We start from the raw sequence: 25,920 nt of genomic DNA on the forward strand, positions 1-25,920 counted from the left end.
TTAGATTTATTTCTCAGGGACCTTCCTTAAGTATGTCTGATGACATATATAAGGATTTAGGTAGCCTATGACTTTGATCACAACTGAAAGAGACAGTTGCTTGTCCACGTGTTACTTCTATTACAGTAGTAGATGAGAAAAGCTGCTTAGTTTCTGCTGAATTTCAGGCTTCCAGAATGAAGTGAGTTGGACCTAACTCTAAAATCTTCTTACTGTTCCTCAGATGATGCCCTTATTGGTGCTGTTATTATTGAAAACTGGATATGCAATATCAGTCAAATATAATTTTGCTTGTGGGGTGTTGTTTATACTTATCCATGTTGTTTCTTAGAACCATTATTTACCATGAAAAATGGTATGTCAAGGTTTGATATATTCATGACACTGCAACCTTGAAGCAGCTGAAGATGTTAGTGGGCAGGCTTTAAAAACAACCTTTAAAATAATAAGGTACAATCCTTAAGGAAGTCCTGTTGGGGTTTTTTGATGGGGAAGCACAGGTCATACCTGCTTTCTCTCTCAGCTGTGTAAATACTTTATAATTGTGAGTCTGTTATTAAGCAAGCTTATCTGTGTGTTGGCAATTCCCAGAAGACTCTTTTGACAGTCATCAGTGTGTTTTTTGAACCCCATACCTAAAATGGGATTCTTTTCATTAGTGTCCAGATGATTTTGTTATGATTGAGTGGAAATTAGGCAAATGAAGACTTTTTAATTAAGGCTTTTTGCAAGTAGAGGTATTTTTTTCATGTAAAAGCTGAATGTGAACTTTCTTCATATGTCAGAGATCTTATATATACTTGAATCAATGTCATTCTTAGGTTTACTTGTCTTCTTGTGGCAGAGAGGCCATTTGAAAGCTATTTGAAAACATATATTTCAAAAACTGATGATAGTCTGGATGAGACATTGCTTTTTCTGTTTCGTAATTTAAGATTCTGTCATCTGTGCTAGAACTGTACTGTTCTTGAATGGAAGTAATTTGGAGTCATCAACTTAACTAGTAATTAAAGCTGTTCTTCCAGATATATGTTTGCGGATGCCATGTCAAGGGAAACGAAATGTGCTGTAATCTTCACTAGAGTCTGTAACAAAGTGTGCAAAAATAGCAATGAAAATGTGTCAGTAGAGAAACATTGCTGTTTGTGATCTTCCTCCATTGCTGTGTATTTTATTTGTAATACAGCTTGCAGACCTTGATGCATTGTGAAGACACCGTGGACAAGATGGAATACAGCATGTGCATCAGATGCAAAGTGTGGCTGCAAAGTTGTACTCTAATAAAAGTACTGATGTAATAGCTGGTTTACAGTATATATGATATGGATGTTATTTGAATCTCCAGGCATATTCAGATTTCTCTTGAAGTTTTGCCAAAAGATCTCATGGCATCTTGCCCTTAAAAAAAGAGCTCAGTCCAGAACTCTTCTATGTGTAGAAGGTGCAGCAGTAAATCTAATAGTAATCAAAGGTGAATGCAGCTGTGTAATCCAGAAAATAAGAGTACTTCACCTGAAACTGTAACACAAATTCTTAAGAGCATTTTGCTAACAATAGAAAGGTGTTTTCTTTTACTCTGACTGTATTAACTTCATATATTGAATGAAATATGAGCCCTTCCTTATGTTTCCTGCTCCTTTAAAACCAGTTATATGTAGTACATTCTTTCTCCTTAATTCTGATTATAGCATTTTCAAAATTCTCTATGATAAAGGGAAATTTTGACTAAACTGAGCAGTAGAAAATGTTAGCCTTTTAGAGGATCTTTGAGCTTGGCATCAGGAGAGAGAATCTCAGGAGGTGTCTTGAAGAAGCAGCTTGTGAAAAATGCTTGGAGAAAAATGAGTAGGGAGAAGTCCATAGAAATAGAAGTACACTCTGCAAGCAGTAGGAGTTCTCTCTTCTTTTTCTTGATTGCCGTGTCAAAAGTGCAGAGGATAGAAGAACTTCTGAGGAATGGTGTTTACAAAAAGATTTGTGTAGGGTTACTGTGAAAAGAGAATTTCAAGAACTGATAGTGTTTGGTAGATGAAATAGTGAAGTCTGTTCTTAGTCATAAAAACTTGACTGATGCTTCCTAGCTCATTTTGCTATATCAAGACAGCATATGTATTGTTCAGTTTCAGGCTTTTTATTTCAGGAGTTGAATAGTTGTAAGCAGCATACAATGGTAGGGATCCATAATATATGGAAAAGTAATGATTTTTAACACTTAAGAAATGCAAGTAAATATTGCTGCAGCACCAGAGGAGAAATTAAGAGGCAGGACTTAGAGAGGGAAAACTGACAAAATGCATTCAAAATACAGAGAAGCTTCCTCAAAAGCATAAGCTGCTAATGGCACACAAATGAAGCTGTGCTGTCAACAGGGTGCTAGATCTTAGAAAAGTGAGTAGTAACAGGATTCTGAACTACTATATTCAGGCAATGTGTCAGATATAAGAAGTAGTAATTTAAATTAACTCAAACCTGAGATAGGAGCTTAATGACTAATGTGTACTCACAATTTCTATTATGTGTTTTTAATGAATACGCTTTTTATCTTTCAGTGATCCAGCTTACTTTGATGAAAATTGGCTGAACAGAATCAAAACAGAAGTAGGAGATAATTGGAGGCTAAAGGTATTTGACTTACTTTTGTCTGTGAATCTGTATTTCAGTTCTTAATACAATATTGTGTCTAAATATTCTAGCATTTCTGAATTAGGATTTTGCTTCATAGGCGGCATTTTGAATTTTAGACCATTTAAATTACACTCACTTGTTTTTATGTTGTATTGTCCTGCACAGTTTTAGCAAAGACATCTTGAATTTGTAAGCAGGTTTTAATGATTTAAAAGGAAAGCATTAAAATAAATGCTATGTATCAGTAACCTCTTGTTTTTCAAATGTTGAATGAGAGATTTTTTTTAATGCAGTGTGAAAGCAGCTTTTGAAAAAATATCTTTTTTGGGAAGCACTTGCATAAAAAATAGGAACATAATAAACAATATATTTAAAGAAAAATGGCCAAGTGTTGCTTCCTTTTACCTTGCCAGCTCTGCAGAACTACTGAGTTTTAAGGGAGGAAGTAACGTTTTTTCTGTGTTTCTACTCAGCATGGTTTTTAACCAGTCTGTTTGCTGGGTCATTTTTATCACTTGGCATTCTAGCACTTCTCTGCAAACCTGAAGAGAAGAAAATAGAATTTACGAGAGGTATGAATGAGGAACATTTTACTTTAGAATCTGAAGAACACAGTCTCACATGCAGATATTAGTGTAGTTTCTGACTAGTTTTGTTCAGAGAATTATTTTCTAAATTTCTATTTTCAGCCCACGTAATTTGGAGGAAGAAGAATAGTTATGAATTTACTGTTAGTTCTCGTTTCTTGCAAAACCATTTTATTCTAGCCACCAAAGCGTATTCTGAGCATCTGGGGAAGGCCTACAACTGTTAAATGCTCTAGTATTTACAGGCTTGTCTACACCACTTTCTGAATTGCAGGGACACACTGCCCGAGACAAAGATGGAGTGCACTGCTGCTGTTTATGTTTTGACTTGGCCAGGAAACGTATCAGCATGGTTTCTGCTGTCTGACCAGCTCTGTGAAGTTTGGAATGCTTTAGAATGTCTTGTCTACTAGGGCTGCCAGCTAAAGTGAGGATACACTGATGAGAATATATTGCCTGCCATGAATAAAAGACATGGTCCCTAAAAAACGTTAGGACACTTTTGACATCTGCTGCATGTAGAGCACTTAATATAAAAGAACTTTGCAGAGAATTGTATGGAATTGCCGTTGAACAGCTGGATATAAGGTCTTACTTTTCTGTAAATTTTTGGAGGGGTTTTTCCTAAGAAATACTTAAGTCTTGTCTGTTAAATGTGGAGGATAACAAACTGAGAACTGTTCATTATAAAAGAATTTGAGCTGATTGAATGTGGAGCAGCAGCTTCTATAGCTGTCATATGGAGTTTGAGGAATAAATATTTTATTTTTATGTCTCCCACCATTTTGGCAGATGTAAAAAGCTTAGCAGGTGTGAAAAAAAAAGAAGCTGAGCAGTCTAGTAACTTCCAAATGTGACTGAGGCTGGCAAAGCATCAGGTCAAATTTCAGTTTCTTAAACAAGAACTAAAGACTGATTTTTTTGTTTTGTTTAAGAAATATGTATAGTTCTCCTTTTTGTATGCATTTTTATACACCACTTCCCTTTCCATGAAGAATACTAAAAGGCACAAGTGTGATACTTTGTTTTTTAATCAGGAAAGTAATCCTATACTTTGCCAACTGTTCTTTATATGTCAGTAAACATTATTGGTAGTCTAGTTTTCCAAATGTCTACCATCCAATCTTTCATTTAAAGTCTGGCTTGTAGGAGCACTTCAGTCTGTGCATTTCTATTCGTAGAATTGTTCACCTTGGAAAAGACTTAAGATCAACTCTGCCAAGTCCACACTAGACCATGTCACTAAGCTCCAAACCTACACTTCTTCTAAACACTTCCATGGACAGTAACTCAGCTACTTCTCTGGACAGCCTGTTCCAATGTTTGACAAAGCCTTTGGTGAAGAATTTTTTCATAATATCAAATTTTAACTTCCCCTGGTACAACTTGAGGCCATTTCTTCTTGTCCTGTCACTTGCTAACTGAGAGAAGAGACTGACCCTCATGTCTCTACAACCTCCTTTTAGAAAGGAGGTTACTAGATTTAAGATGTGGGCATCATACTTGCATGACTCTAGAATATAGCATTCCCTTCATACTTTAAGAAGTGCCATGACAAGTGATAATTGGATTATCTCAAATGTTGTGCTAATGAGCTGCATTGTTTTCTTGTTGCTAAACATGGTCGATCTCTGCCTCTGATGCCATCTGATATAACAGTCACCTCTTGTACAAGCTCTTGGTATTATGAACCACATAAAGGAGCCAGTCTAGTAGGGGAAATACATAAAAAAATCTAAAATGTAAAGTGTAGGAAGTTTTGTGAAACAGTGGTTGGGAGGGATGGTAGAGTTTAGTGTAGGTCTGGTATACACTGTTCATAGAAGTACAGTTGTTAAAGTTGGGAAAGACTTTTGAGTCCAGCTGTCAACCTACCACCACCACTGTTCACAACAACTTGTTATGTCACCAAATGCTGTATCATATTGACCATTTTCATGGATGATGACTACGATTTTGCTAGGCAGTCTGTTCCAATGCTCTACAACCCTTTCTGTGAAAATCTTTCACTAATACTTAAACTAAAACTTACCTGATGTCACTTCAGGCTGTTTCTTCTTGTCTTGTCACTTGTTACCTGGGAGAAGGTAATAGGTGATGTGATGGTTAATTTTAAATTGTGTGTTGTCCTGTGTGGAGAAGAAGCAAGAGCATAAGGCGAGATTTTTTATTTTTGTGGTGAGGGGGAAGGGGGAGGCATGGATTTGATTAGTTTGGTTTTTATAGTATTTTGTTTTCTGATAACTGCAATGCTTTTGCTATTGCTGTACCATTAAAAAGAACCAAAAACCAACAAACCTCATAAGGATGTTTTTAAATTCTTGGTTTCAGGGCAAGTTGCCAGACTTGAGAAATTGAGCAATGCACAGGAGAGAAGAAAGGAAAATGCTAAAACTTGAGGAGCTTGCGAAGTAGGAACCAAGCATTCTGATTCTTAGAGCTGACCAGATCTTTGTCTACTGTATTTAGTGGAGAAATGTTATTTCTTCAGGTTAAAATTTAATGCTCATAGCATACATCAACGTACATAATAGTTTGTGTTTTTCCTTGGGCAACAAAAAAACTTTTCACTGCTGCCTTACCTGCAGTTTTTTGGTGGTTTACAAAAAAAAAAAAAAAGGCAAAGATATTAACTCCTTCCTCGTGTACAATGAACATATAATCTATATAGTCTTCTTTATAGTCCAGATTTAAATTGTATACAACATAGGAAGATGACATCTTGAACATAAAACCTATACTGAAAATGAAAAGCAGCTTAGAAAATAATTTGCCGAAATTTTGCAGGAATGAAATTCCCTAATCAAGAAAAAAGTTGCTGATTTGATGCATGCATATCAATTTTGGCAATTACAGAATAAACTGTTAGCTGTCTGAGGGATGGCATAAAATTGTCCCCCTTTCCCCGCCATCCTCTTCGATTTGGTGTGGAAAACTTAGGAAGGAAAGGAAACACATTGTTCAGCTTGATTTCTGACTTTTTCTTCTGAAATTTTCGTTTTGGCATTCAGAGTGCATCATCGATTTAAAGTACAGTTTTATTGATGTTTATAGTAGCAAGCTGTGTTAGTCTTGTGAGCCTTCACTACCAAATCTTCCTTTAGGTTCCATCTGTAATCAGTGATGACACCTGCTCCTGCAAAATAGAGTTTAAATCAGTAACGAGATGACTGTGAGAGTGATACAAACAGTGCACACACATGCTCCCTCCCCTTCTTGGTGTGCATGCACACACCCACCCACGACCCCATGCCCACCCACCTCTCACCCCAACTATTAACTGCAAATGGATAAAAATGTACCTTAATGAGCTGGCCAAAGCTTATTGGTTAAGAGTTTCCACACCACTTGAAAATGTTCTCTAGAAACATTTCCAGAGGTTATTCAAGATCTGAAATTAAAAAAAGAAAAGCCAATTTGCACAGAGGCTTCAGCACAAACAGGGTTTCAGTCATACCTGTAATACAAGGGTAATGCAAATTTGGAGACTGGGTGTCATAATGTTGGAGAAGAACCAAGAAGTTAGATAACCCATGCACTCTTTTTGTCAACAATCACAAGCTTAAGGGCATTTTTTATTGCCGTATCATTGGCTTCATCTTTGTTGCACAACTGTATTAGTAAAAACAGAAACCTAGACAGACTGCCGTTACAACGCTGAGATTGGAAACAGTAAGTAAATTTTAATTAAATAAAGATTTTATATGACAAGTGAGAGTAAAAGAAAAATAGGAGTAAAAACAAGCAACCATGAAGTCTTCTGGTGTTGGCAGATCACATCATCTTTGCTTTCATTCCAGTCAGTTTATCAGGTTAATGCTGTGTAATAAGGGTCAGTCTCATACTGTGCACTGTATGCTTAGCATGTAGTGCTATACTACAGCCAAAATGCTGTTAAGAGAGAGGTAATGCTAATTTAGCGTAGAGAACACCCACACAACTCTGGTGTGAGTATTAGTGAAATGTAGATGTTCAAAGGAGTGAGAATATTCAGGTTGCTTTTGTGGATGCAGATATCCTGTCATTCATAATACATTGGGAAGGTAAAACAGAAAAGCCAGATGGTAAAGAGATTGAAAATGAACAGAAGTTTGTCTAGAAATACTTAATAGTCCGTCTACTGTGAATTGCAACAAATTTATAAGGTGAAATAAAACATAGTTACCGCTTCTTTTACCCCAGTAAACTTCGCATCTTTTCCAGCAGAAGTATGGCTGCAGGGAAGGAATGTTAAAAGGCATTGGAAGGGTAGAGTGTATATTTTTATGGGGAAGGAATCACTCAGGTTGCTGATGCAAGCAAGTTGGCATCCCACGTGGTCATGGACCAACATTCGAATGATAATTTAGTACTTTATAGTCATAATCTTTATTGGCAAGTTTGTCTGCTATGTTCTGACATTACATAATTTAATGGTCTTTGTTACCTACAGTTAGGTTTTCCTATGTGCTTAAGAAAGCGAAAAGTAATTCTGAACAGCCATCACCTGCTGTGACTTAGAATTCTGATCTAACTGGTTGTCTCTAACACTTTCTTGGGCTGTTGTTCATTTTCATTCAGCTGCTTGAGGTCTTCCTTTCATATACTTTGACCTCATAAATGTTGCTGGAACTACTCAGTTCAATTTCAAAGTATAAAATATTAGTTGTAGTTTCCCTATGATGATCCTCTTTCTGCCAGGGGCAGTAAAACCATCTAGGTTTATTCACTGCATGCAAGTTAGAAAAGAATCGAGAGCTGTCTGAGTAATACTGAATATCATGGTTAAGTTTAAGTCAGTCTTAGTCTTAAAAGAAGTCTATAAAGAAGCTACTTTAACCTCACAATTGTCTGATTGTGTGCCAGATACAAAGATGGTACAGTTAATTCTTGAAAACAAGCTACCCTGGTACTGTTGATTGACAGTGGGATGAAATAGGACTGTGAAGATTTGTTTTTCAGTTTGCAGTTCTCTTATTTCAAGGATGCTGCCCTATAAGCTCGTTTTCATGATGAATTTTGATCAATACTGATTTTGTTCTGCTACCTCACTCTAAGTGCTATAAAGATTACTTGGAGGAAGGTGGCTCTTTGTGTTTAAGGGATTTTAATTTAAAAATACTTGCAAGGAGAGAGGAAAAGAAGTATTTCACAGGTTTCCATTTGATTTCTCCTTTTTTTGGGATTATGTTCAAGTTCAAGGTTCCTCACAATGTTCTCATCGATAAACTGGACTTAAATTCAGCAGCATGGCCCTTGCGTTTCTGTGGCTCTTTCTGCAGCAGACTCAGGTAAATTATAAACCAGAAGATTGTAATTAATCAAGTTTGAAAATAATGTTCCAATCAGTGTGGTATTCTTTGTGGTGATTTGACATAAAAATAAAATTTCTTAATCTCTATAAATTCTTACATCTGTTGTGGACTTTGGTTATGGTTGTGCATTGCCTTTGAGTGGTGGTCTTGGTTGCCGTTGGGCAGACACCTAGGAAATAGTTGCAACTCTTACAGAACCATGCTGTGTTGTGTGTAATAGTACAGAAAAAGTATGTGCTTTGGTGTAGAAGGTGTAAACTGCCTATTACGCTGTTATGGGAGAGACAGTAAATGTTCTCATATACATGCTATAATATGGCATCTCCAGTTCTCATTCTAGGTTGTCAGGGTATTTGATGTCCCTTTGTTTTGGACCCACTTTTAAGGTCAAAATGAATTTTTGTTTCTTGTATGATTTAAGATTAGCGATTATGGAGACAGTCAGAATATTCCTATATCTTAATAAGGCATCAACTTCTGGCACTTGTTTCCAAAAGGGAGTAGATTGATATGAGTCAGATAATTAGCTTGTGACCACTTTGGTTTTCTTGGCAAAAGTCTCTTAGTGTATGCATCCTGTTTCTCTCTTGAGTTTGGAAGTTACTTTCATCACCTCATTTTGTTTGAAGTGTTGAGTTTGTTCCTGAATTTCAGTATCGCAACCATCAGGTCATTTGAAAGATAAATAACTTCTGTAAGTGGACAGAATCTTCTAACTGGGTATTTCTGGAATGCAGTCAAGAGTATAAAATTTCTTGAGGGTTTCAAAGACAATTACAACTTTGAGAGGTTTTGCTCTCCCTTCATTGCAGTTCCACAGTTTGCTCCTATGGCTGCTGTGGTCAGCAAGGACTTTCTGAATCCTGTTTCTATCAGTTTTAGTCTTTGCAGATCCTGTTTAAACTTCAGTTTAAACAATCATTTGGATTGGTGAAGATCCCTAAGATCATAGAATACAACCATAAACTGTCAAGTCTACCAGTAAGTCATGTTCCAATGTACCATATCTACACAGCTCTTTGCACACCACAGGGAAGGTGACTCAGTCATATCCTGGGTAGCCTGTTATGATGCTTGATAACCCTTTCTGATAAAGGGATGTTTCCTGATACCCAGTCTAAACTCCTTCTGGCAAAACTTGAGGCCATTTTCTCTTATCCCATCTCTTGTTACCTCGGAGAAGAGGCTGACCTGGCTACACACTCCTTTCAGGGAGTTGTAAAGAGTGATAAGGTTACCCCTGAGCCTCCTTTTCTCCAGGCTAAACACCTCCAGCTCCCCTTAGCCACTCCTCTGTCCCAGGAAATAGTGCACTGCTTCTATTGTCTAAATTCTTTTCTTAAAATATTTGAACAGTAATTGGTGGTAATCTCTAGCAGTTACTTTCAGCAAAGATTCTTTTTTTTTGTCTGAATTTCACCTGTGAGACCCACGGGCATTTTTATAATTTTAAACACAGTATTTTCAGAGACTTGATGCAAATGGATTTTTGCTGGGAAGGGAGCAATAGTCAGTACTAGAGATATGTGGCATACATTCTGTATAGTACGAGATACTTAACTGGTGCCATTGGTTATGTGAGTGAACAGAAGCTACCTTTGTATAGCAGTGAAGTCATCACAGAGAAATGTGAATTTTGCCAGATACTGTAAGACAGACGTTTATTTATAAAAACAGGGAAGGGGGAGGAGGGAGAATGACAAGGACAAAAATGAAAGAGCTAAGAGGAATAATTAATGAGAAAAATAACAAATTAAAGTTATATGGGTTAGGAATAAAAGATGATATTGAGCAGTAGCTGGTTTTGGTTTGGAAGAAGAGGTTTATCTGTGCAGACAGTAGAGTACTAGGATACTTCAAGAGAAGGAAGGAGGAAAAGAATGTTTCAACTTCTGGATGCAAAGATAATCGTAAGAGAAACAAATATCTAAAAACATTCATTGCTGTAGGACCTGATTTATTGCCTATCCAAGACAATGTTACATTTTTCATAAATTTAAATCGGTTCTGTGAATTAATAAAGATTCGTGATTACATCTGGAAGTCTGATCATAAGGGCCTCTTTGATAAACTTTCATGATTCGAAATTTAGCTGCGGGTAAATAGATGTAATTATATCCTTCTTTTGTGTGATTCTTCTGTGATTACCCACTTTATGATCAATTCTCTGTAAAATATTCCCTGTATTTATTGTATTTCCTCCTCCTTGTCAAATAGGTAAGCAACCTGAAGAAAATTTTAAAAGGAATACTGGATTACAACCATGAGGTAAGAACCATTTGAACTAATCCGCATCCACTTGCCTTTTGAGTTACGTATTTCAGTTAACCTGTTGAAGATAAACTGTATTCTGCAGGTTAAGTTCTGACATTTTCTTGCAAACATTTTGGCGTATATAGTGATGCCATGGCCTATTCCCTAGTCTTGGCCTTCTTTAAAACTTCTCACCTGCTTTACTCAGGGGTTCCAGGGAAGCCTCATATGCAAATTTTCTCATGTTAAGATTAGATGGCTCTTCTGACTGTGTTCTGATGGTGGGCTTTGTGTCTGATGTACTGTAATGTACTTATGTCTGATTTTTTTCCTTCCGCCTCTGCAGCTGAAATGTGCGTTTTTCCCAATTTTTCTCTTGAGGAGAGTGAGTAAAGACCATTTCTAGTCTCTCCCCACATTAAGATTTTAAATTAAATATTTTAATTCAGGGGTATTGGACTCAGCTCTTGTCATTCTCTTTTATTTTGAGCAAACTCAGTACTTAATTACTCCAGACGAGACAATATTTTTTCTTTCAGTGATGATTTATCAGCTGAAATATGCTTTCAGTGATGTTTGAGACAAATTAATCTGTACAGGCAGCAGCACAAAATCCAGAGTATGCATGTTCTAGACATTACTTGTTTCAAAATGGTGTCTTCTCATAAATACTCTAGAGATTAGGTTATTTCTTAATAAATTGAAATATTTCAGAAAGAAAAATTTATTCTTAGGTGGTCATCTTCAGTAAGTGATTAGGTATCCATGTTTAAATAAATGTTGAAAACTGATGATTAAGCAAGCTGCTCATGACTGGAAACACTAAAAAGAAACAGATCAGGTTTTTGTTTTGGAAAATTAATATTACTAAGACTGAGTGATGCAAGATTCTTTTTGGTTGGTTAGTATGTATGATGATTAAGTCTCTGGTGTAAAGGCTTTACTATTAGGCAAGTTCTGAGTGGTTTCAAGTTGCTTAATTTCTGTAAAGGTAATGCACATTTATAAATCTGACAGGATTTTGGTTTAGGTTGGTATTTTTCCTACCGAGGCAATGCTGGGGGTGATAGTGGAGGAAATCTGGATTCTACTAATGAATTCTGCTTATGTTTTCCTCAATGTTATGTCCTCCCCAGCTACGAAATTATTGATATGTGGATTTTACCTGATGTAGCTAAAAGCCTTTGAATCCTCAAAAATTCAGAAATCTATATCACGTTCAGAGGAACAATCAGTAAAAATGCCAAATTTGTCCAAATGCTATCTTTGTCCATTAAAGTATAGAAGAACAACAAGCCTGAGTTAATTATCTATAGCTTTCATGCTTTGTTCTGCTTCAGTTTATCTTGCTGCAGACCTCTGCTGCTCTGGAACTGAAACTTCTAAATTTTTTTTTGTAAATGTATAATATTTTTGTCTTTTGAAAATGGGTTAAACGCTCTTTTTCATCTCAAGACCGTTATTGTAGAGTTTATCCTTAATTTTCATATTTCTTTCAGGGCTTTTGATGGGTTTTTTTGGTTCATTTTTTTAAAATTCATTTTTTTCTCCTGTTCATTTCAAATTCTGTTCACACCTTCACATCCTTGGTTTATTCCTAGTGCCTGCCAATTTACCTCTTCCCCTCAGCTTTCCTCAACAGGAGTTTTATTGCCAGTGACTATGAAGTCACTGTAGTATTGCTAACTTAAACCCAGCATTGTATTTGAAAGAAATTCAGGAACTACAGATCAATATATAAATGCATATCAGAATTTAAAAATATTGTATTTTCTACTACTTCAGTCTGTATACAATGGTAATATTTTCTATTGTGGTTGATGCATTCACAGAATTCTTTTGACCTATAGGAAGTCTTATCCAACAAGAGTGAATCTGGGTCCTTTAAAGTATACAGAGATTTTTAGTAGTATTGAAGTTAATTCTTTGAGGAAACTGCTTAAAATCCTACCATTCCTCAACACAAAACATTACATACGTGCGCAGAACAAAACCACAACACTTCCACAAAGCCTAACACTAGTAAACGTTAGAATGGCTTGTTTTCTTTGTATTCTTCCTATATGCTATGTTTTTTGTAAATGCCTTAACCTGATTTCTGTTTTTCTTGGGAATTGCACAAAAAGGAGCATGCAGCAAAAACACATGACTGATTCCCTCCATACAGTCATTGTTTCCTTATTGCACTCTGTTTAAGAAGTTAGTTTCTATCTGCAATTAATGTGTCAGAGATGTGTTTAATTCCAAATTTCATATTCATGTTTTCAACCCTCTGTTCAGTAAAGAGCAATTTAGCAGAATTGTCTAGTTCCTTCTCCTGACAGTCATTAATCCTTAATGTCTTTAATGATAAATCAGATAACACTAATTGCGAGTCACATGGGCTTTTGTTTTGCGGGGTTTTTTCTTTCTTTCTTTCTGCATGTGGGCTGTTTAATTACATATCATTGTACTACTACCTCAGATCTTCTTCCATGGAACAGCTTTCTTAGCTGTAAGACTTGCCAGATTTCCTTATATTTGCTAAAAGTATGAGGTCTAATGATCTGAGTTTTATTGCTGTCTTGTACTTGTCACCTGTTGGTGTTAGATATATGTACTATATAGGTGAAACATTTTAATTTTCTGACTTTGTAGTTTTAAGAAATGCCAGATTTGTGTGCAATATCTTCTGCTACAGGAGGTGTTTTTAGTTGGATGTTTTTAATGGAATTCTTTATAAAAATTAATTACCCATGTGGAGGCCTGCTTTTGTTAGCTTTCTTATCTGAAGAGAGAGAATCTTAGATTCTGGGTAACACTGGATAAGTCTTTATCTAATAGTTGCTTGTGATTTGAGACAGTCGTGTTTGTCTTTTCACAAATATCATTTGTAACAAATAGTATGGTTTTGTAGTGGGATGTTAGGCAATTTAGTTTGTTTTGAAGGTGTATTCAAAACTGTGGTAAAGTACGAGTGAATTGCTGTTATTGGTTCTGAATCGTCTTTGTATGAAATAAATGGATATGTATATGTGCAGTGATACAACCATGTAGTACTTTGTCTTTATGCAGATTCTAGGGCAGCAAATAAATGACTTCACTCTTCCTGATGTTAACCTGATTGGAGAGCATGCTGATGCTGCGGAGCTTGGGAGAATGCTTCAGCTTATTTTGGGATGTGCTGTGAACTGTGAACAGAAGCAAGGTAATAAATTTCGAAAACATGTGTTCTTAGTTATTGTACAACTACTAAGGTGAAAAATTATATTTCTTGGATTTCTGTCAGAAACAGATTGGGATTTTTTTTTATAATGATGACATTATTTTGTTGTATAGATAGTAACTGTTTTTTAGCGTAAGCTTCACTACTTTTGGAGACTCAGACCAGAATTGAATTTACTTCCAACATCCATATTTTCAGTTTTGCTTTGCTGAGCTGAAAAATCAGTCTACAGAGAAAAAGTTCTTGGGCACACCTTTTAGCCATTTATGAGGTAGATCAGGATAGTTAAGAATGGAAAAGAGTAATTATTGCATTATTCAGCATGACTTTTGATTGCAGAGATACATTCCAGGCATCATCTTACTACATGGCCCAAAGCCGTCAGTATGACTGGTGCTTGGTCTGAAGATAAGTCTGGTGTGATGTGGGGTACTGTAGTTTCTGAGATGTTTCCGGGGCATTGGCAAATAGGAAAAAATAATGCTGGCAACCATGCCCTTTTAGGCAACAGCTGAAGATGGAGCACGACAAGGTGATCCAAAAAGTCATTTCAGGCCCGTTGCAAGATACTTGAATCCCACTTCAGCAGTCCCTTAAGGAGACTCCCGCCTCTCTGCTCCATGACACTGACTAATTCTGACATGCACAAGTACCATAGAGACCCATTCATCTTTCTTGGAGATGCCAGAGAGGATGTGATGGACAATGGAGATGATTGTTAAAGTGTGGTTCATCTCATGTTCTAAATTTGCCTTGGGTTCAGGCTCTTTATTATTACCCCGATACCTTAAATTACACTTAATTCAAGCCAGATTAAGGTAATGGCAAATGCAAATGTTTATTCTAAATACTTGGAACAGGAAACGTAGTCATGTGTGGGAAAAATAGATGTGTTGGAAAAGAAGACTTTTTTTACTGTATTTATGTTACAGTTGCATCAAATACGTGTGTCTTCCAGATTTAGCTCATTTTGAGTTTGATGGCTGCCAAGATTTCAGGCCTTTTGTCTTCCTCTTGCTTGGTGCATCTTAATTTTACAGCTAGTTTCCCCTTTACAATTTTCTTAGGTGACTAAATCACTTTAGTTTCTCCTTCTGAAATTACTTCTGTTCTCTTAACCAGGAAATGGTCTGGTCATTCTATTAATTAAAATTGAAGTAATGTTTTTCCACAAGTACATAAATAGCTCTGGTTTATCAAATCTCTTGTCATCTCTACTTTATATAAAATTATCTTTTGATGACTATTTGTCATTTTCAAGTGGGATATACATCTTATTCTTGTGTCCCTTATACTCACATGTATTCATAGCTGAGAACTTTAAAAGTGGAGGGGACTTAATTTGTGATGTAGTACAAAAATAAGAACAAACACCAAAAATGAACGTGAAAATGGTTTGAAATGAGAATTCTGTAGAAAGGCAGGCTGTTATTGTTACACTTACAGAAAAGGACCACCTATGCATGGATCATTTACTTCAAGAACCTGACAGTTTGGGAACAAAGTGAGAAAAGGATAAAAGTAGTTGTTTCAGAAGTGTGAAATGACAGGGGAGGAAAAAAGCTTTTTCATTGTTGTAGAATTCAAAGAAGCCTGGATTTGTGTCTGAACAGGCTTGTGATATAATCTTGTTGAATTTGTTGGGTTGTCACCCATGGCATCTAGTCATTTTTTAGGGAGGATGCAGCTTCTGATCTTACCTCTATGACTTGAGTTTCAGCATTGACATTTCAGAATGCTTTTATTTTCAGAGTACATCCAGACCATAATGATGATGGAAGAATCAGTTCAACATGTTGTCATGACAGCCATTCAGGAGGTATGTTGGGATGCCCATAGTGTGTAGAAGTTCAGTCTTTCATTATTTTGCAGTAGTATGCCTTTTCCTACTTAGGAAAAGCTTAGTTGGAAGTAAAGAAAATAAGGGGCATAGATTTTGCCATTTTACGGTGGAAAATAGCTTATTTTTCCTTAAAAAAGTCTTGCTTCATGTCAAGGAACTCTGGTTTAATATCCCACTTTTCTTTAAATCTAGAAGACTGAAACTTCTAGATATTTTTGATACTGGGTTCCCTTTCCTTTTCTTTTCCCACCCTGTGAATCCTGAAGTGCACTAGATAGATTTTACATGGATAACCAATTACTGTGTAATTTTGTCAAAATTTGTACCTTGAAACTGCAAAATTTCATAAACTGTTAATTTTATTTTTTTAATTTAGTAGACAAGTGAAAAGAGAGAATTGGGTAACAGTGTTGTTTTGTCAGCTGTAGTGTTATGAGTGGGGTAACGATATGTAACATGAACATATATGAATAATGCAAGTCAGTGAGTATACTGCAGTGCATTTTGTAGAAGTGCTGTTCTTTGGTAAATCAAAACCACAGTGTTAGCCACTGAAATCCCCCTATGACTTAAAAGAAGTCCAAAGTGCCTATAAGAGAAATGCCCATCGGTCTATAGGTGTTTACTGCAAGGCATGCCACTCCCTAGGGAAGACAGGAAACCACAAGTAATTCCGTTTCTTCTGAACCTGAACAAGAGACACTAAACTCCGCATTGAGCTTTAGAGCAGTTTCTCATCTCTGTAATGTCTGCATAGAGCAAGAAATGTCAGTGAGCCTACAGGGTAATCTGTCCACAGTCATCAGTTTGAGCAGTGCTGTATCCCTACAGTCATACATTCTGTTGTTTGTGTGTGGACTGCTGTCTATAACATAGCAGAGAGGATTTTTGAAATGAGCATCAAAAGAATCATTGTCTAAATCATCTTCCAGTCAGTGCTGCCAAGCACCAGTTTGCTGGAGTTTTGGTATATTTTACTTTTTTGTAAGCTTTGTAACTGTAATATGCGTGTTTTGGTGGATTTTTCTAGTGTTTTTTATTAAACCCAAATTGCAGCATCGCTGTCTTTTGCACCACCTTGAAATAGAAAACCTTCTTTCATCTTCCTTATGTTGAAAATCTATTTGATTTTTATAAAGGTCTCCTTTATTTGATAAAATAGTTAGACTTGAAGCAGCCAACAATATTCAGCATTTGATGGGTAAACTTTGAACTTCTTCAGTGTTTGTGCCCTTTTTCTGACATGATGAGCAGAAGTAGGAAGAAATCACAGGGTAACAGTATGTTCTTCTGGAACAGATTTTTAAAATTCAGTGAATCAGAAAGCTTACTATTCAGCTACTGGCACAGTTTTAAGTCATTTTAATGCTACTTGCCAAGCTGCTTAGAAATTGAAGGCATTTCAGGACCAAATGAGGAGTATGTCAAGTGCTTAATGAAGAGGCGGGAAGGTGTCTCAGACTTTGAGACAAGGCTTCTCTCCCATTATTTTTCAATGGACTTGGAGTTTGGAGAGGTCCCAGTCAGATGGAAGCTAGCAAATATTATTCCAGTTTTCAAGAAGAGAAAGAAGGACGACGCTATCAGTTTGAGGCCTGTCTCACTTCAGTGGCTGGCAAAATTATGGAGGTTATTCTGGGAGTTAGGTCATAGCCAGCACAGATTGATAAGGGAAGAGTCTTTAAAGGGGTGAAAGTTTCTGAGATTTTGTAAGGAGGTTTTTCTATTTCTTAGACTCACAGCAGCTCTTAGAATTCAAGTGACTTAGAAAAAGCAATATGAAGGAAATTAGCTATATATGGATATTTGAAAAGTTGGTATGTCGCCTAATCCAAACATTTCAAAGCATTTGACATTGCAGGTAGTTTTCAAAAGTAGGTATGTCAGAAGACCTCTCTTAGCTTTACTGGTGTATTATGTAATTCATTTTTCTGTTTCAGCTGAGCACATACAAATCTTTTGATGCTTCTTTGGTTATGGTAAATCATCTTACTCATGGAATTATTTCATGAGGCACAGTAGAACAAGTTTTCTCTTTTTTTTTTTTTTTTTATGAAGAAGCTGATGTTTCAATGGAAGAAGCAGCATTTTATATGCTAAGTTTTATTCAGTTATTTAATTTTTTATTAACTTGTGGTTCTTCATAATTTCTTTTCTTCACTTATTTAAGTGTTTAAAATATGCCTAAGTTCATTGTTGATGAAGGTGGTAGCTGAGGTAAATAAATTGTTTGCCTTTGCTGTTTAGAACATCTCTAAATTGGATCACTTAGCAGCTCTCTATACAGGTCAAGTTGAGAATAACACCAATGGTGTTACTTCTACTTTTTGATTTTGTGGGTTTTTTCTCTCCTCTATTTTGTCCTGATTGTTTAAAGATTTATCTTGTCTGAAGTAAAATAATTTTTTGAAAAGTTAGGAAATGATATAAAAGTATTTTATTTGGTCTATCAATAGATAGAGTGGAGGTAGAGTGGGTATCAAATGGAGGAAGAAGAAAGTCCAGCTGCTTTAAAGGATATGCAGTGTCAAATATAGCCATGACTCTTAAAAACTAACATAAAGATGTTCTAAGAAAGAAAAAGAACGTGAGTACAGAAGCTAGGTTTTGATAATGCTTTGTGGGCACTTACGTGAGCTTATACAGTATTATTAAATGTACAAGAAGCATTTCAGATAAAGCAAGTGTTTTGGATTTTAAAATCATCGACTAAATAGAGCAACTGTGTTTGCAAAATCATGTGCAGGGGAAAAAAGCTTTCATAATTCAGGTTATTCATGCATGCAGGTTTTGTGATAGTTTTACCCCTTCCCTAATCTTCATGTATCCATGACAACACAGCTTGTTCACATTTTACAGTCAAAGCAGTTAAAAAGTGAAGGTTTTAATTATAGAGGATTAGCAGACCTACAGGTATTATGTAATATATCATACCGAAGCTATGAGCATGAAAAAATATAGATGTAAAGGATTAACAGGGAATGACAGCTACTTCTTACAAAACTACACAAATAACTGTAAGAATTGTCATGTTGTCCCGATAATTGCACCATTTAAAATCCAGACTCACTTCTATGCAAAATAAACCAGAAAAAGAACAAGCCTGTAAATGCTAGTTGTTAATTTATTTCACTCTGGGAAGCTCTTAAGCAGGCTTTTCTTTCTCCTGTAGAGGCCTAATGCAATTGCTTCTATTTGCAAGCACATTTTTAGTATTTTTTCTTTTTATAATCTCTGCACATATCCTCCTTTAAAGATATGTGTGAAAATAGTTGATTATACTATTCTTAGACTAAATAATGAGTTTGGAATTGAAAATCAGTTCCAGTGCTGCAAAACTGTGAAGGTAAACCTTTATTCCCTTTGTAGGCTGGTTCTGAAGAAAACTTACAGATGTCAAGGGAAAACGAGAAGGCCATTTCCTTCTGCTTTTTATTATCTTGACTCATTCGAAATATAATTGAAATGAAGTTTGCCCCTCTAAACTCAAAAGTATTGCCGTTGATCCATACCTCCCAAGACTGCATACTCTAATATCACGGCTGCAGGTTGCATATGAAGCTCTGAAATTACGTCAGTATTTCATGAACTTTTCTGACTCCGAGCTTTTAAGTAAAGGAAATACATAGAAGAAATCAATATGGAAATTTGCTTTAAAATTATTAACAACCTACTAGTATTGTATGATTAGTAATAAATAATGCAGAAAGAGTCGATGTGGCATTGAGCAGGTAACTGATTAAATGAGCATTTTGCAACTCTAAATTTCAGTAATATCAGAGAATGCTGATTGACCAGAAACAAAGCCAAGAATAGGGGAAACTGGGTGAACCTCTTATCTTATATTTTTTAGGTGGATGGAAAGTGTAGTATGTGTTTCAAGTTGATATACCTATCTGTATGGGATCTTAAAACATAGCATTCAGTAAAAGTTTTCTTGAAATTTTCAAAAGATCTTACTGAAGAGAGAGAAGTTTGGGTAGGTGAGTGGAGTTGTATGCTCTATTGGCTGTGCTATTTATGGTAAAGTTTTTGCTTCTCAGTGGGGAGAAGCTGTGTACAGGCAGTCCTGAAGCAGAGCGTGGCCAAGACATTTTCTTGCATAAAATATTTACAATATGTGGGGAGATATGTAGGGAAAAGATGGAAGCATTCCTTTGCCATGATAATTCGACTGTTACATCTCACTTCTTAAAATTATTTTATTGTTAACTGATGACCAGAAGTTGGATTCCTGTGTTCCTTTTTAGTTGTCTAGCAATCTCGTTCTTTGTCTGATTGTGTTGCTGGACACAAAACAATCCCATAAATTTCGCCTTCAGCTTTTCCACTGTACATACCACAGACCATCCAATTGCAAGGTGCTTTCTACTGCACTGAGTCCTGTGAGATACATCTGCACATGTATCTGTGGCTCTTGCCCGTGGTACCTCATTCACATTTCCCCATGACATTCTTAATGTACCCTCCATGGAGTGAAATTCACACATGCAGTGTGTGCGTTCATGGTACACCAAGACTATATATCTCCAGTACTTCATCCTATTCCAGATAATGTCCTTTTTTCTGGACATTTCTGCTAAGAGTTCTCAAGGACAGGATGTTTTGGGAGAAATGGCATGGCTAATAATAGAAAGCAATGACACCACAGTGGCCTCTAGTGGGTTATGTGGTCAGTTGTATTCCTTTTACTCTTAAGTCTTGGACAGGCCTGTTGAGCTGGTTTTTCAAAGAGGAAGTTGTGTTAGGGCCTGGAAGGAGTGGTGGTTGTTAGGGACATGTTGTTGTACACCTTTGCAGGCAGGGGACCTTCCTGTTGAAAAACACTGACTTAGCTCGTGGGACTTACCTGTGTGTGTGTGATTACATGTGTCTCAAGTGTGTTTGTGAACAGCATTGTGGAATATGAAATAGTGAGAGGAGTTCAGTATTTGGCTAATACGGGATATCCCTGTTAGCCATCTGGAAAAGCTGGTGAAATGCAGTATTCCAAGTGTGTATGAACATCACAGAGCAGGGAGGGAGTGGGAGGTTTTGTTTAAATGATAATCAGCTTAGAATACAGGTTCCTAAATTGAAGACAAGTTTGTAATACCATTATATATGGCAATGAAAAAGATACGGTTTCGTTTTTCAGGGGACAGCTCTGAGGCTTGGGACTTCCTAATTATTCTTGCAGAGTGTGGGCATCAAGCCCACTGAATGCTTCTTCGTGGAGTAGTTTGTTATTATAGAGATGTAAAAGAAAATGGAAGAGATTTGGCAAATATTGTCAGGGTCTGAGGAGGACTGCTGAGGAGAAATAGATTAATCTAAATTATGCAGCTAAATCCTAATTAAGGAAATGGGGAAAGTGAGAGAAATATAAGTGTAAGTATTTGAATTATGTAAATGTTAAACAGATTTTTCACTTGTGCACAGTGATATAAACAGGACTGAGAAGTGAAGGCTCTGTGCAGTGTATCCCAAAAGACCTTGCTAAGGAAAACAGTACAAAAGCACTGATTTCTAGAAGGAATAAAGGAAATACTGTCTCTCTTGAGAGTTACCAGGCTAGACAGGAGATTCCAGGGAAGAAATCTTGTCCTGATTTTGGTTAGGATAGGGCCTTTTTAATTGTAACTTTTATGAATTGCATCATTGGAGGGCTCCTAGAATATTCTTGTTTGGACAGAAACCACCAGTTGTGTAATGATGCCTCTTGAATTAGTTACAGTGTATTTATAATTTGCAATACTCCTCCTGTTTTTGTCTTAAAACTTTTAGTAAACCTTATTATGTTTGCTTGAGCTGTGTGGGAGAAGGTTGCTAAGCTAGAACTTTTGCTGCATTTGGTTTCACTTTTACCAACCAGTGCCACTGATCATTAGGTTACTATAAGAAAACTTATTTATCAGTTTTTTCTTTCTTTTTATAAATACTTCAGTTGGTTTTGTAGGACTTGAGGGTTTGTGTTGAGAGTTTGGCTGGAGTTGTTTTTTTTTGTTTTGTTTTTGTTTTTTTTTTTTTGTTTTGTTTGTTTTTTTTGTTGGTTTTTTTTTTTAATATTCTAGGCCAAAACCACTATCAGCTATTCCTGCACTGAAATAGTACACAAGGAATTGTAATACTCATTTCAGGAATGCACTGTACAGAATTACTTTTTAAGGTTGAAAATCACAGACAACTCCAGAACAGAATTTTTATCACCTTTGTTTTGTACTAGTAGTTGAGATAGATATGTCCTGGGGTTGAATGAGATAAATAAATCAGTCCAGGTAATGGAAATATGAAAAAGCCACTCACTAACAGAGGAAAATTAAAGATAGGTCTTGCATGATGTGTTGATATCTACTATCATTCCAATGCCACTGCAATAAAGATTTTAGTGGGATGTTCTGTAGGCTTATCATAGACAAAGAATGTGCATTGTCAAAAGACGAAGAGATGATGTAAGGTTTCTTTTATAGAACTTTAAATATTACAAATTTTGAAGATTTATTGTTCTTTATTGCTTCTGAATATGTCATGTATAAAAATGAAGTTAAAAACTTTCAATTTAATTCAGATTAAAGCTCCCAGAAGTGAAAATCAGCTTGGTATTTCATTGAAACTTAGGCTTTAATATAAAAATAAAACTTCGCTTTTTCTAATCCAGTGTAATCTAATTGCAGTTGATGAGTAAAGAGTCTCCAGTCTCTGTTGGAAATGATGCTTACGTTGACCTTGATCGGCAGGTATCTAAGATTAGATGTTTCTTTTCCTTCAATCAAAGCACGTCAGGGGCCATAATAAGACCTCTGTCTTTTTCTTTTTTAATCATTAAAAGATGTTGTGGATTTTAGTATTTCAAGTCCTTTTGCTTTATAAATTGAGTTTTGCTGCTATTGTGCATTTAAAGGATATAGAAAAGTTGCTGCAAAATAGAAGAGAGGTTTTCAAATCCTTCTCAGTCTGATATATCTAAAAAATATACAAACCGGATTTTTTTTACTAGTTTATCCTCATGCTTAACACTATCATACTGCCTCAGAATTTTTTTCCAATTGAGAAGAAGAATAGTACAGTGGTGCTCACTGTATTCATCCATTATGCTTTCTCTGAAGAAATATGTAAATTCTTGCAGACGAAATTAAGTCTTTGTATATAAACAGGCCTATAAGAAATAAACTTGCAAATGCAAGGTATAATGATACTGTTTGAGAAAGCCCATTTAAACTTAATCATATGAAATAGTACAGATATATCTGTATCTGTATACATAGCATGCATGCACCTGTTTTATCAGACCACTTTTCTTGTAGCTATGTTTTCTTTGTTATCTTAACTGCATTCATTTGCAAACCAGTGAGATACATATCTTTAAGCATTAAGCCTTTGAAGGGAGGCATCAGAATATTTCCCAGTGCTTATAAGGTTCAGTGTTCCTTTTTGGAAGGGTAGGCTACTCTATCACATAATAGTTTATTGTGCACTACAAGTAGCTTCCAGTGACTAGAGGGATTTTGCCCTAATTGTCCATTCCCTGTATTCCACCTTCCAGTCCTTTCTGTATTTCACATGTAGATTGAAAATTGAAATTATGCAGTCTTTGTGTCTGTAAAGAAAAGTGGTGTTGACAGTTTTTTTCAGTGTAGAGATTTGGTGATTTCTTCAGATCTAATTTCTCCTAGAGTTTTTGACTCAATTTATAGAGTAGATGTGATAATTCTAATGTAAGAGCAAAAACTACTTTTAGGTACATTTGCTTTTTACTGATACACATAAACACTATTCACATCTGCTTCTTCTTTTCTTTGTATGAGCAGAATTGCTCACTTAAAAAAAAAATCACGTAAATGTAAAAATTATTTTACAGACATGTAGTTCAGAATATTTTTAATGGATCAAAGAGAGGGTTGAAAATGTTAACATTTCTTGTTTATGGTAGCTGAAGAAAACTACAGAAGAATTAAATGAAGCACTTGCAACAAAAGAAGAAATTGCCCAGAGATGTCATGAGTTAGATATGCAGGTAAGTTTGCTACTTAGTATCAATTTTGAAGTGGAGAAACAATGTGTTAAGCAGTACATGGCTGAAAATAAGTACTAGTGTATTGAAACATAATTTTTAGAAAATGACAGAGTAGTTGTTTTGTTTTCAGTTGTGCTAGCAGAAGGAATGTAATTGTTTTCTTATCCTGTTATCATGTTACCAGCGTTATGATTCATGGTAGCAAAACTTCATTCACTTAGGAAGGATTTGAGCTGTGTGGTAAAATTTTACCATAGAGAACTAATAAAAGTTCTGGTGATCTAACAGTTCCAGTTAATAGTTAAATCCCAGTCAGATGTTGCTGTAGACCATTAAACGTGTATGGGTTTAGACTAAGTCTTACTGTAAATAAATCAGTACTGATCTGGAAGACATGAGGAGTGTGAAGGGGGAGCCCTGAAAGGCATTGCTATTGCAACCCTTCTTTGAAATATCAATTCAGGTTTCTTATAGTTCAGTAACTGTTGGAATTAATGAAGCTGATCTTCATTCTTCGTGGTTAATGTATGAACCCATGTTTCAGGTCTTGGAGCACTTTGGGTTCTTTGCACTACTACCTGTTTTTACAGTGTCAGTGGAAACTGAGCTGTCTTCAGGACTGTGTTCCTATTTCAGGCCTGCTTGCAGATGGCCTTTACTGTGGAGAGCTAGTTTTATTTGTTTGTAGGGAAAGTATGCAGTTTTTATTACAATGAAATTATATTCTGTCATAACAGACTTTTTCTTTAAGTGCTTGTGTGAAATATCTGAAAGAATAATTATGTTTCCGGAGTTGTAATTCTGCCCCTAATGTTGCAAAATGTTGGTTACATCGCGTAGCAATTGAATACCAATTAAATGATACAGTGTGTTCTTGTGAAATGTGGTTTATGAGGCCTGAATATTTCTCTTTGTGGGGTCGTTGCTTCATTATGAACATGAATAAATGCTACTTTCTGTTCCTGGGTAGGTTAATTATTCCAGTTCATACTTTTGTTACAACAGGTTGCAGCCCTCCAAGAGGAGAAGAGCAGCCTGCTTGCCGAGAACCAGATTTTGATGGAACGTTTAAATCAATCTGATTCCATTGAAGATCCTAACAGTCCTGCAGGTCGTAGACACCTGCAGCTGCAGACACAATTAGAACAGCTCCAAGAGGAAACATTCAGGTAGAAAAGCTACACTTGTTTAGGTTGTTTGTTTGTAGCTGGCAATAGAGGCGATTCAAATACTTCTGGTTCTGCTGACAATGTGAATTACTATAATGGATGGTGTATAACCATAGTAGTACAGTTTTTAAAGTGATGTATACATTATAATTTCACTCTTTACAAGTTCTAGCATTAAAAAAAGCACAGTTTCTTAGTGCTGAAGTGCTTAATATGTCACTCTGCTGTGAGTTACTTTGATTGTTTGGGTTTGGTCATTTCACCCATATTTCACCCATATATCAGTGAGAATGAAAAGTAGCATATTTTCCTTTATGCAAATTTTTCTGATTGTATTTTTAAAGTCTAGTAATTCCTAGATGAAAGTTTGCCACAGGCTGTACTGCTGATGTCACCATATTACATAGCAAAACATGTTCTCCTCTGAACTTGAAAACAAATTTCAGATGATGAAAGATGGAGATCATATATGTATGAGTTCTGCAATTTATGTAGAAAATACAGTTCCTCTTTAAAGATCCTTCCTGGTCGTCTTGATTGTTGCTTTCAGGCTGTGTAAGCCTATTCTGCTGAAGAAAGCTGGTTCACTTCACCATAACCTTTTCATTCTCTTTGCCGTCTTTCCCTCTCCTTTGTGAGTGAAATTATGGTATTTCTTTCTTTACAATGCCAGTTTTTCTTTTTCTGTCTTCTTCTCATGATCTTTTTCCAATTCTTACAATATATGCCACATTACTTTCCTTTTTTTTGTCCGTTTTACCATTTTTTCAATTCCTTTTGCTAAGCCTCTTTCCTGCTTATTCTGACATATCATCTCCCATCAGTTCCTTGAAAAACATTTGGTGTTTCTCTTTCACAGCAACTAGTGTCTGGATTTCTTCTTTTTATACGTCTACCGTGTAAAGGAATAAAATAATTATAATATCCCCTTTTATCTCTTCTGATTCATCT

At 35.9% G+C, this 25,920-nt stretch overlaps 1 protein-coding gene across 6 annotated transcripts in view; it reads left to right on the forward strand.

The window, feature by feature from the left end:
* Positions 1-25,920, forward strand: part of HOOK3 (hook microtubule tethering protein 3) — an 84,638-nt gene that overhangs the window by 19,989 nt on the left and 38,729 nt on the right. For 5 of the 6 annotated variants that reach the window (XM_014882359.2, XM_088156628.1, XM_088156630.1 and 2 more), the window contains exons 3-9: positions 2,550-2,622; positions 10,724-10,774; positions 13,814-13,946; positions 15,716-15,783; positions 22,461-22,523; positions 23,717-23,800; positions 24,806-24,969. In XM_014882359.2, the coding sequence (XP_014737845.1) occupies positions 2,550-2,622; positions 10,724-10,774; positions 13,814-13,946; positions 15,716-15,783; positions 22,461-22,523; positions 23,717-23,800; positions 24,806-24,969 (636 nt within the window). Of the gene's footprint in view, positions 1-2,549; positions 2,623-10,371; positions 10,417-10,723; positions 10,775-13,813; positions 13,947-15,715; positions 15,784-22,460; positions 22,524-23,716; positions 23,801-24,805; positions 24,970-25,920 lie in introns of those variants that run through there. The other variant, XM_088156629.1, reaches the window with a different exon arrangement.

The sequence above is a fragment of the Sturnus vulgaris genome, chromosome Z (assembly GCF_052056855.1).
Source record: "Sturnus vulgaris isolate bStuVul1 chromosome Z, bStuVul1.hap1, whole genome shotgun sequence".
Lineage (NCBI taxonomy): Eukaryota > Metazoa > Chordata > Aves > Passeriformes > Sturnidae > Sturnus > Sturnus vulgaris.